Raw genomic sequence first — 12,479 nt, 5'->3', positions numbered from 1 at the left:
TGATCTTTTCTACCCCCGCTAATTTCACCCCAAATCCACTTTATTGAAATACCAACTTCTTTCCTGGAAGTCCTTGGTGTCCTTGTGTTTTATACTTCTCCCACCCCCCTCCCCCTTCCCACGCCTCCTCCCCCAAACCCTCTCCCTCCCACACATTTCCCGATGTCCCTGCTCTCAAATGTTGTGTTTGTGTGCTTCCCCTTCTCTCCACATCTTGTCTACCACTCCCTCTTTTTATATATTTTGTTTGTCTGTTTGATTTTTTTTTTTTGTGATAAATGTTAGCTCTTTCACAGGCCTCGATTCTGTATACAAAAAAAAAAAAAAAACACATCTCGCCTCATTGTTAAATCGTGCAGAAAGTTATAAAATTAAAAACAAGCAGGGAGAGGGGGTGACGGAAGGGGAGGTGATGGGATGCTCCGTCACTCGGCATGGACAAGATATTCAAAAAGGAAATGGACAAACAGGTCAGAACACAAACAATGTGAAGCAGCAAAACAATCAATTTGAAAAAGACAACCTCAAAACACTGCACAAAAAACTGAGCCACAGCTGTTTTGCAGAATGTGTATGTGTATTCTTGGGTAAAATGCCAAGGGCATATAAAAGGCCCCTTTATATAAGGGTATGTGCCATGTGGCAAAGTAAAGAAAAGAATGGACATTCCATAGCTTGTAGAAAATGCCAAACAATACAAAATAAGGGGCATTCAAAAAATCTAGTGTGCATGCTGAACAACCCTTGTGTTCTAAGGAGGAACCAAGGAATGCTCTAGAAAAGTTCATATAAAGGGGCGCCAATTTGATTCATACACCTGCATAAAGAAGTAAATGTATTTTATTTGCCAGATGTAGGGCGACCCTTTATATGAACTTTTCTAGAGCATTACTTGGTTCCTCCTCAGAACACAAGGGTAGTCTAGCATGCACACGATATTTTTTGAATGCCCCTTATTTTGTATTGTTTGGAATTTTCTACAAGCTATGGAATGTCCCTTCTTTTCTATACTTTGCCACATGGCACATACCCTTATATAAAGGGGCCTTTTCTATGCCCCTGGCCATTTACCCAATAATGTCCCTTCTCTTCTATACTTTGCCACATGGCACATCCCATATAAAGGGGCCTTTTGTATGCCTCTGGCATTTTTCACAAGATACATTTTAATTACGAACAAAATGCATTTGTTCATCATACAAGACTCTATTCAAGACGATATAAGAGAATTGAAAAAGTAAGGGGAAAAAAAATATTCAACCCAGATGGGATTTGAACCCACAGCCCCCAGCTTGGGAGTCTGATGCTTTATCCATTAGACCATTGAGCCAGCATGTTAGAATTGTTTTTTTAATTTTAATATTTTAAAGGGGTATATAAAGTGTGTATATATGTATATTTATATATACAACTCGCCGAAAGCACCCGGCATTGCCCAGGTTCTTTTTGAATGAATTTACTACTATAATTCAGCTTTTACTCACGGCGGTAGAAGATTGAATACTATAATTCAGCTCAGCTTTTAATTGCGAAATTGGCCCAGCCCGGCCTCGCCCGGCCTCGCCACCTAGCCTAAAACCTTTCCGGGGCCCGTCCCGACATTTTTTGGGTCGGAGGTTTCTTCCTATCCTTCACCGTTCAGGAGATTAGCGCATGCAAACAAACAAACAAACAAACAAAAACTTTCTTTTATAATTATAGATATACTGGCAGTAGAAACCGAGAAACGCATTTTCAGTACCCATGTAAAAGCTGCATACAGAGAAACTATCCCATATATAAAGGGAGGGGTGCTTTGCGCCTCCTTCTGATTGGGGGACACATAAAAGTTTCATTTTAAAAATATGTTTTAAAATGTGCCCGCAATTGCATTTTTTGGTATTCGACCTTTTGACCCCGGCCCAGGGCCCCACGGAACAGGTTCCTCCTCAGAACGAAAGGTCGAATTTTTTGGTATTCGACCTTTTCACCCCGGCCCAGGGCCCCAGGGAACAGGGCCAAAAATGATACTGCTTTGCAGCTTCTTGCCATGTGGTGATCTTAACTATCAAGTTTAGTGAATTTCTGCACAAATGTTTCGGAGGAGATAGCGGGACAGACAGACAGAGATGGAGCTGATTACAATACACTGTATAACCCAGAGATTGAATACAGTATACCGCTATTTTTTCTTTTAAGCGTGGGGATAACAAGATCTGTTAATCAGAAATACAAGAACATAACAAATCATGCAAAATAAAAACAGATTTATTTGAAACAAATTTATTTCATATTTACAAAGTCGAGTTTTTTTCTCCGTTTTCGCAGGTATATTGTTAAATATTGTCACAAGCAATCAAACTACCTTTGGCATCAAAAAGGAAAAATGATCCATGATTCGAATCAGATTTAAATATAGATGTTTGCTGTTATTTTCAATTTCATGAGTTATTTGTCGGTTAAAATAAAAAAGACTCCTCAGAGCAAGTTCCAAACAGTGAGAACCAGCAGAAAGTTCCACACAGGTGATAATAACAAAGTTCCTGAAACACAATCAAGAATCGGAGGAAAGTTTGCTTGCGGCTTCTTCGTCCACCAACCAAAACAGCTCTCCATGTGTTGGTTGCACTCTGCTGACTGGAAGCTCTTCATTGCCATCTTCCAATACTTGCTGAAACACAAGGCACAAGAGAGGATCGGGTCAGGTTGAGTCGTGTTGTGTCATGGGAGGTGGTCACATCATGTCGGGTCATGGAAAGAAGTCGGGTCATGGGAAGGGGTTGGGATTGGTCGGGTCATGGGAAGGAGTTGGGATTGGTCGGGTCGTCGAAGGCGGTCGGAACGTGGGAGGCGGTCGGGACGTGGGAGGCGGTCGGGACGTGGGAGGCGGTCGGGACGTGGGAGGCGGTCGGGACGTGGGAGGCGGTCGGGACGTGGGAGGCGGTCGGGACGTGGGAGGCGGTCGGGACGTGGGAGGCGGTCGGGACGTGGGAGGCGGTCGGGACGTGGGAGGCGGTCGGGACGTGGGAGGTGGTCGGGACGTGGGAGGGGATCTGGTCGGGCCAAGGGAGGGGAGGGGAACTAGTCGGGTCGTGGAAGGGGAGAGGATTTGGTGGGGTCATGGGAGGGGATCTGGTCAGGTCGTTGGAGGGGAGGGGATCTGGTCGAGTCGTAGGAGGGGAGAGATATGGTCGGGTCGTGGGAGGGGAGGGGATATGGACGTGGGAGGGGATGGGATATGGTTGGGTCGTGGAAGGGGAGGGATATGGTCGGGTCGTGGAAGGGGAGGGGATATGGTCAGGTCGTGGAAGGGAAGGGGATTTGGTGGGGTCATGGGAGAGGATCTGGTCGGGTCATGGGAGAGGAGGGATCTCGTCGGGTCGTGGGAGGAGAGGGATCTCGACGGGTCGTGGGAGGAGAGGGATCTCGTCGGGTCGTGGGAGGAGAGGGATCTCGTCGGGTCGTGGGAGGAGAGGGATCTCGTCGGGTCGTGGGAGGAGAGGGATCTCGTCGGGTCGTGGGAGGAGAGGGATCTCGTCGGGTCGTGGGAGGGGAGGGGATCTGGTCGGATCGTGGGAGGCGAAGGGATCTGGTCGGGTCCTGGGAGGGGAGGGGATATGGTCGGGTCGTGGGAGGGGAGGGGATATGGTCGGGTCGTGGAAGGGGAGGGGATATGGTCGGGTCGTGGAAAGGGAGGGGATTTGGTGGGGTCGTGGGAGGGAAGGGGAACTGGTCGGGTCATGGGAGTTGAGGGGATCTGGTCGGGTCGTGGGAGGGGAGGGATCTTGTCGGGTCGTGGGAGAAGATGGACCTCGTCGGGTCGTGGGAGGAGAGGGATCTCGTCGGGTCGTGGGAGGTGAAGGGATCTCGTCGGGTCCTGGGAGGGGAGGGGATCTGGTCGGGTTGTGGGAGGAGGTCAGGACGGGTTGTGGGAGGCGGTCAGGACGGGTTGGGTCGTGGGAGGCCGTCTGGACGGCTGGGGTAATTGGAAAGGGATCTGGTCTGGTTGTGGAACTGGTCGGGTCATGGGAGGAGAGGGGTCTGGTCGGGTGGTGACGGCCTTCGTCCATTGTTGGCAGAATAGAAATAGCATGTGTAAGATAGAGTGACCTGGTCTGAATCCGAATTGATGATCCGAGATGAGGTTGTTGGAGAAGAAGGATTTTATGTTAACTGCGACTATGGATTCCATGACCTTGCTGATGATTGGAAAAAAACTGACAGATTTGTAGTTAAGGGGATCGGTTTTTGCACCTTGCTTATGTAATGCAGTGATGTTGGCTGATTTGCAAGCAAGCGGAATAAGACCTCGGGCAAATTATAAGGTGAAAAGAGCAGAAAGAGAATGTGCAAGAGCAGCAGAACAGGTTTTGGGACACTTGAGCTGATTATGTCAGGTCCAGTTGCACAATCAGAGTCGAGGGTTGCAGAAACGCCTCTACCTTCTTAGGCACAAAGGACACAGATTCCAGGAGCAGTTGTGTACGACTGGGTAGGATGCGTACAGAGAGCGAGGGGTTGGGGACACAAGATTTGGAAGCCAACAAAGGATTGAGAAATTCGGCCTTGTCATGAGCAAATCTGCTGGGGAGCATCCTCAATATACAGACAAAACAAGGTGTCACCAGATGTTAGAGGAGGGAGACAAGTTTGAAAGTTCAATCTTGATGTTGGATAGATGTTGTTTTCTAGCTCTCCTGAGAGCGAAGACACTTGTTGCAGGCTTTGTGGAATGATGTAAGATTGCCTCCAGTCGGGTTTGCCTTCCAGGAAGAGAAAGCAAGTGGTATCAAACCAACCACCTCACCACAGGATTCGGTGTACTATGGGTAGTAGGAAGGGTAGGATAACTGAAGACAAGATGGGATGAATCTGTGCATGAGACAGAGAAGGTTTCTGTGGAAGGATTTCCAGGCTGAATTAATATCAGGGGCGGTAGACATTGGAGACCAGTCCTGAAGTGTAATGGCTGCATGCAGTCCCTGTCAATCTGCTTGAGTGAAATGCCAGACTTGCTGGCATTGAGGCAGCTCTCTGAGAATACCCAGACAAATGTTAACCTTCACAAACATATGATCAGATGAACCAATTGGAGGAGAGGAGGAGCATCTAGTCAGGATCTGTTCCAGAAAGAGCAGAAAGAGGTTATGATTATAACAGTATTATGATTGAAAAAAGGACATTTGTGTGAAAGTTAGTCATCACCAAGTCCAGAAGGGAGGATTTGCCATTGGAAGAAATCCTGGTTGGAAAGTTCACAGATCGAGTCAGTCCCACAGAGTCACAGAAGTCTTTGCTGAAGTGCCATGGCTAATGAGAGAGGTACCAACACCCAGGTAATTTGCATGGTGACAATTGAAATCACCACATGTGAAGAAGAGAGAGTAGGGATGGATGAGTGGTTAAAAGTTTGTCCATGTTGTCTGAGAGAGATGTAGAAGGAGTCATCACAGTTTGGAAGCTGGTACAACACAGACAAACAAGAGGTGGGAGGGGAGGGGAAGTCGCAGCCAGAGGTACTCCTTTAGTTAGGAGGTGGAAGATCCGTTACTAGGTGTAAGAGGAGGTGAGGTGTAAGAGGGTACATGATGTCCATTACACACACAGTGCGAAATTGAGTTAATGATGTAGAGTGAAACACGGCCTCCAGTGCAGGGTTCAGGCCTATCAAATTGTAGCAGACAATACTTAGGGATAGGCACGAAGGTGTCAAGGATGTCCTGTGGGAAGAAGTCTGTTAAACAGATAATTTCCGGTTTATCAGCAGCGACCTGGTTTGAGAGATCTGTCAGGTTGGAGCAGAGGCCTCGGATGTTTGAGGTCCAGACGGTTAGGGACAGGAGAGGAGGCTTTGGGAGGATACGGGAAAGGGAGGAGAATCTGGGAGGGTGCCAGATGTGGTTGGTGGTTACTGGACGGGGGGTGGGGGGGGGCGGTGAGGGGGTGAGGAAGATGGATGAAGCTGAGTGTGCCCAGGGGGCCTTGAATGGTGTGGTATTGGTGAGTTGAGGGGAGGCTTGGAGGGTGTGGGATGGGGGGAGGCAAATGGAAGAATGCGGGATGGGGGAGGTGTATATGGGAGGGTATGTACATTGTACATGATGTCCGTACGTGTTACAATACTATCTCTCCTCTCCATTTTCCCATCACAATGCCATGGAGGATGCCATCACAATGCTGGAAGGAGCCCAAAATCAAATCTGGTTGCTTACTTTTCACTTGCTAGCATGGATCCTTGATGAGAACTTTAATCAGAAACATTTAAAAAACAAACCACAAAAAAACATCAGGCCAGCAATCAGTACCTTGAGGACTGCGGCCTTGCCCCGTCCAGTCACGAGGAAGACAACGCAGTGGGCGGCGTTCAGCACAGGTAGTGTGAGGGTTATGCGGCATGGAGGCTCTTTAGGAGAGTCATTGATATGAGCCACCAACCGCTTACTCTCCTATTCCGGGAATGACAACAGGTGTTCGGATTGGAATTAACCGAAATAAAAATAAAATAGGTTTATCCACAACACTGATCAAATATCACCAACTTGAAAGGGAGGGGGGAAGGGTAGGGATGTTTGGGGCTATATCAATTAAGTAAATAAAAGCACTGCTCATCAGGGAGTAACGATGTGTTGCTGAATGCAAATGTTTAGGTATATACCAATATAGGGTTTAGTCACCTGTAGTAATGGGTGCGATGGGAAGAGAGAGCAGGTATGCCCATCCGGGCCCATTCCCAGGATCAATAGGTCAAAGGTAGGTACATCCTCATTCGGAAAAAACTACAGAGCAAAAATTGAGATGAATGGAGAATTGTACGCCCATCACGACGGCAGAAGCAGCAAGTAATTATCACTTACTCTACAGCTGGGATTTATTTACAGAGTTAATTCCCTTCATTCGCTCGAGCTCAACATGAACTGAGAGATAGAACTATTCCATCGGAGGGAGCTAACCGGCCAATGAGATTGTACTCGTCATCGGTGAGCACCAAGGTAGCACTGTGAGAAACACAAGCGAACACGTTTACGTGTAGGCCGACACGATTAGCAATCAAAATATTATGGTCATAAGAAAACCAAAATCCAACACAGAGCTCTCTAATCATAGGGACTTCTGATTCACAATACAGGTAAACAAGGTACTCACACACACTTAATCATCGGTACTTGTGAATCACAAAACAAGTCCCAAGATACTCACACGCATGACTCTCTGCTCATAATCCTCAGCTGCCTCTTCCAATGGGAGATCAGTGTTAACAGCAACCACATGGTTCTCTGCCAGTGGTACCTTTGCTAGTAGTCCAGCCTGGTAAGAAAAGTACACTAAGGTCACATCAAAGCAAACTATAGATGATATATTACGTACGATACTTGGGGAATTCAATGTCACAATTGTCTAATCAATTCTGCCTTCACTTGCTCGATAGTTCATTGTTAAAACATTGGAATAAGGAAAAATACAAACGAATGCAGAAATCAGTTTCATTACCACTGCCACCCAAAGGTGGACGAAGGTTATGTTTTCACCCGCTGTTTATCTGTCTGCATGCCTGTGATCTCCAAAAGTTGTGGATGGATACTGACAAAACTTGGTGGACATGTGGGGTGTGTAACAAGGACGAAGTGAAAAGATTTTTGTGAAGATCCGGATCTTCGAATTTTAAAAGTGATTCTTCACAATTGAGAGACAGGACCAACTAGAACGGCACGACGTAAAGCGCTTACCTCCACCATGCTGAACAGTTTACATTTTGGATCACACCGAGAGGCCGGACCTTGATATGCTCGTTTTTCTAAAACAAAATCTAATCGATTTGCTCTTGCCACCGAACCAACTCATTCACCAAGTTTCATCATAACCGGTCCGCAACGTTTTGAAAATTGGCAAAGACTGTTGGGAAACTTGGAATTTGTTTAAGTAGCAACTTCTGAATGCAATTAATGAATTTGTTCCAGTTGTCAAAAACACTACAGGGTGAAATAGGAAACAAATCTTCACTACCAGAGGGACTCTTTTCCACAAGCAGACGTAGGCATAAGATTACCGGTCCTACTGTATGGTGAGTGCCAGACTACGCAAAGCAACTCAGAACCTCAACAAGGAATACGAGATGAAACTTATCGATAATATGAAACAGAATCCCAAGGATTTCTAGCATTATGGTAACTCAAGGGTGAAGAGAAGAAAAAAAAAGCATCGGGTCTTTGAAGTTGGAGGACGGAATGGAAGTGTTCAACAAACTCTTCAGTAGTGTGTTGACCAATGGAGACATCAGTGGTGCGCTTATGCCTAATTAGCAGTTCAACGGAGCGGATCTAGAAAACAAATATTACACCAAAGATGGTGAAAGAGAAACTCCAGCGGTTAATTGGGTGCAAATCAGCAGGACCTGATGGATTTCATCCTCGGGTCGGGTCCTGATGGAGTTAGCTAATGTTATATGCACTCCACTGGGAATCATCTTCAAGAAGTTGATGGATGAGGGAATACTTCTGGACAACTGGAAAAGCCAATGTAATCTTGATATTTAAGAAGGGAAATCGTCGACTTTCAGAGAACTACAGGCCAATAAGCCTAACCTGTGTAGTAGGTAAAACCATGTAATCCATTGTGAGGGATGCAGTGCTGCATCATGTCATCAGTAAAAAGAGGGAGCAATGCTTTGCCATACATGTCCCCTAGTGGTCCCAACAAATGCTCTTGTTCCATGCACTCAGCAATTGTGAGCCATTCGTACAGTAGGACAAATTATTTTAAATATGCAAAGCTACAGAATACGTTACAGTTTCTGTAAATTATCATAATAAAGCCAGGTACCAAGTTTCAGTTGAATATATATTAAGGGGTATGGGGGAAAAGTCTGGAAAAACCACAGGTAGGATGGACAAATGGGCAGACAGCAAACCTATAGTCTCCTCCAATGAAACCTGGTAGGGGACTAATAACCTCCTCCATGAGGCATACCTGGTCATTCATGTTTATCTCAGCTGACGTGGCAAAAGGAGAAATGGACGAGGTTGATCAGTTCTGCGAAGCCGATCGACATCTTTTATCTGAACGTCAGCAAAGCATGTGATACGGTCCGCATCGTCATCTTCTTAAGAAAGTCCAGGCTTGTGGCATCAATGACAAACTTTTGAGATGGATTGAAGCTTTCCTTGTAGGTGGAACCCAATGTGCCACTGTCAACAATGTTCAATCCGACCAGGTTAGCTTTGGCAGCGGAGTCCCGCAGGGAAGTGTTCTCGGTACCCAGATCTTTGTGTTATACGTCAGTGACCTGCCAACTGAGATACAGACCTCCGTCCAGATTTACGCTGACAAAACAAAGATCCATGAGGGCATCACAGCGCTTGACCTTGACAGAGCTGGAAGATGGGTCATTACTTTGCAACGTTCATTCAATCCAGCCAAATGTAAGGCCATGCACATTGGCAAAGGAAAGCGGAATGTAAATTGTAATGTAATACCTCAACTGTGAATAGCTACAAGTTACACAGGAAGGGAAGGACCTTGCTGTTGTTATAGACAATGAACTTGCCTTTTATAGGCATGTAGCTGCATCTGTCCACAAGACAAATGAGATGCTGGGTCTTATCAAGAGGACCGGGTCCGACGAATTACCCAAATGAAAGCACAATGTACCCAAATGTACCCAAATGTAAGTCGTACTACGTAAAGGAAGGTTATTTTATGCAGTAAAACGTTACGGTGTGCTTCTTGATGTCCAAGAAAACGAATGCGAACAGAATTTTACAAATTTTACCGGCCCGATCGGTGGCAGCCATTTTAGGCCAGGGGGACATAACTCGGTGTACATCTGCAGGATTAATGAATCCGTGCTGAAGCGAACAAGGTGGCGGTAAGTTTACCCACATAGGTTGATCCTAGACATTAATGAAGTATAAATATTTGATCAAAGTTACACCCTACTTTCTTATTATTTGTATCAGAATGATGTGGAATATTTACCCAAATGAAAATCAAAAAAATTCGACGATTTACCCAAATGAACGGCAACCAGCCAAGCTTTACCCAAATGAAGATCATCTCACACGGAACTAGTCACACAAAGTGAAGTAAATATAAATATTTGATCAAAGTTACACCCTACTTTCTTATTATTTGTATCAGAATGATGTGGAATATTTACCCAAATGAAAATTCTCAAAAATGACGATTTACCCAAATTTACCGAACCCGAACCCTAACAACTATAATCTGGTGCAGAAAAAAAATGCACAATGCCCTATGCTGTGGGCCATACACATTGCCCTATGGGCCATACACATTGCCCTATGCTATGGGCCATACACAATGCCCTATGGGTCATACACATTGCCCTATGGACCTGACTGTGCACACCGTAACGTTGTAAACTGTTTCTCATTTTGCCGACCTCGGAAGGATGGCAGGCTTTGTCAACCCACCCGGTGTTATTTAATGGCGGTACAGGGGCTCGACCTCGACCATAGCATCTCGATGAAGGTAAACACTGCTAGTAACACCACCAGGTGGACAAGCACAAACTAAGAGCGCAGGACGAGCCAACACACCTTGTACACCCCGTACGTACTGTCAGCGTGTCCGGGCGGGACGTAGCGCTCATCGCAGAAAAACATGCGGGTCCGCTCCCAGGGCAAGGTCTCCCCGGGAAGCGCACGAGCCAACAGGTCGGCCACACTACCGCCCGACACGCCAAAGCGGAAGGGAAGTGCCGAGTCGACTGATAGAGCGGCCCGTCGGGATACCAGGCGTCCGAGGGCCGCGGCCAAGTCTCCGGAATCTCGGAATCGCTGCACGAGCGCGTCCGCCATGTGATGTGTCCAAGTCGGTGTAATCACTGAACAGCCGCGAATTCCGTGCCGCAGATTCGGTCAAGCAAAGTCCAGCCAGCCGCCAATTCCGTGCCGCAGATTCGGCCAAGCAAAGCCCGGCCAGCCGCCAATTCCGTGCCGCAGATTCGGCCAAGCAAAGCCTGGCCAGCCGCCAATTCCGTGCCACAGATTCAGCCTCGCAGCGCCCGTTCGACCAGCTCGGTTACTGCGGTTTGCACTTCATTACGAGAATGGCGATGATTACTTCCCTGCGCTCACGAAGCGAAATGCGGGGTTAAGCGACCAAGTGCGTGCGTGCGTGTGACGAATGTATGTATATATACGCGTCTGCATTTTATATACGCATTATGCATTAATATATACGCATTAATATACGCGTCTCAGATCTCCGTGAGGCCGAACGTGGCGATGAGGAGACGTTTGAGCACCCCGTACTTGTGGTCGGCCGGCAGGTGCCGCAGGATGGACATGACTCGGGCGGCAGTGCTGGGCCCGAGGGCGGCGACCACGTGGTAGTAACGGGTCTCGTCCGCCGTTATGCCTCGAAGCTGAAATTGTGCTTCGGCCTACACGAACCACACATCAGCCTGTGCTTCCCAAAACTCTGAGTTTGACCGTGACGGCGTTGTTGGCCATGGCACGTTCGGTGGTCAGCAACGGCTGAACCAATCGGGGTCACCAGTGAAGTGTGGTGCTGCGCACACAACTTGCTTGCCAAAGAGGTAGGCCACAACGCGTTGTTAAACCACAAGTCTTTATTGCAAAAGCTCGAAACTGCAGCACTGGGCGGGCTCGAGTTTAGAGCCCGCATATATGTGCCGAGGCCACGCCTAGTCCTCGGGCGTGGCCGCTGCGCTCGGTCGAAGGGCGGGGCATGTGCCATCGGTCCCCGCCTGGGCGCTCGCGCCACCTTCTGGTGCGCGGAATTATTGCCCCATGTGTCCGCCACAGTTGGCCCTAACTGTCAGAGAATTTATTTTGATATATCTCGGAATTAGAGGAGAAAAACATCATTTATGAATAAGAATAAAAGCTTTAATGCAGTAAAACAGAAAAAATCTTTCCCAAAAAAAATTCCTGGACCCGGAATAATATCCTGAGCTTCACCAAAAACTAATCAATTCTTCCTTATCCCAAGTGCAATCATCCCACCAACTTTCATCGAAATCCATTCAGAACTTTTCCAGATATCTTGTTCACAAACACACAAACATACGAACACACACACCCACACACACACACACACACACGGACGGACACGATCGAATGCGTTACTCCCTGGCAGGAGTAATAAACCTGAAAATCACAGAGCCAGAACCAGAATTATTTATTTGGTCTGGGAAGCCCATGTGAGGTATCTTCTTCTTCAGCCTCTCACAACCCTGGGTGAATATGCGATCTTTTTTTAAAAAGTTGGAATTTTGCCAAATCTGTTTTATTCGTTTGTTAATATACCTCAGCCATTGACAAATCTGGAACTAAGTCTTTATAAGTTCATCAAATACTGACACCGCGAATGATATTCGCTGAGCTAAATGTTGATATTGTGGCGGACACAAAAGCCCACTGGCGTGGTGACATCATTCTGCGCACCAAGTGGGCGGTGGCCACGCCCGAGGGGTAGGCGTGGCCTCATGATATACACCGGGCGCCCAGCCCGGA

General features: G+C 47.1%; 1 protein-coding gene across 2 annotated transcripts; it reads right to left on the bottom strand.

The window, feature by feature from the left end:
- Positions 1-2,231: 2,231 nt before the first annotated feature.
- On the bottom strand, positions 2,232-10,989 carry PGLS (6-phosphogluconolactonase). 2 transcript variants are annotated; one of them, XM_068125049.2, is made up of 5 exons: positions 10,536-10,989; positions 7,177-7,284; positions 6,654-6,755; positions 6,285-6,425; positions 2,232-2,650 (listed from the first exon to the last, which is right to left on the bottom strand). In XM_068125049.2, the coding sequence occupies exons 1-5, from the start codon at positions 10,794-10,796 to the stop codon at positions 2,534-2,536; spliced, it is 729 nt and encodes a 242-aa protein (XP_067981150.1). In that variant the 5' UTR covers positions 10,797-10,989; the 3' UTR covers positions 2,232-2,533. The 2 variants fall into 2 exon arrangements, with proteins under 2 accessions (XP_067981150.1, XP_067981151.1); XM_068125050.2 differs by having other exon boundaries at positions 10,556-10,832.
- Between the last annotated feature and the right edge of the window lie 1,490 nt (positions 10,990-12,479).

This window comes from Myxine glutinosa, chromosome 8 (assembly GCF_964187855.1).
Source record: "Myxine glutinosa chromosome 8, kmMyxGlut1.1, whole genome shotgun sequence".
Taxonomy (NCBI): Eukaryota; Metazoa; Chordata; class Myxini; order Myxiniformes; family Myxinidae; genus Myxine; species Myxine glutinosa.
Note: the sequence above shows the minus strand (reverse complement) of the source record. Positions and strands in the feature narration are given on the sequence as shown.

Excerpts from the sequence above, each read along its gene's own strand:
- PGLS (XM_068125049.2), bottom strand. The coding sequence starts at position 10,796 with ATGGCGGACGCGCTCGTGCAGCGATTCCGAGATTCCGGAGACTTGGCC. Across the intron at positions 6,426-6,653 it reads CATCGCACCCATTACTACAG|GAGAGTAAGCGGTTGGTGGC; the intron begins GTGACTAAACCC and ends TTCCCGGAATAG. Across the intron at positions 2,651-6,284 it reads GCAAGGCCGCAGTCCTCAAG|CAAGTATTGGAAGATGGCAA; the intron begins GTACTGATTGCT and ends CTTGTGTTTCAG.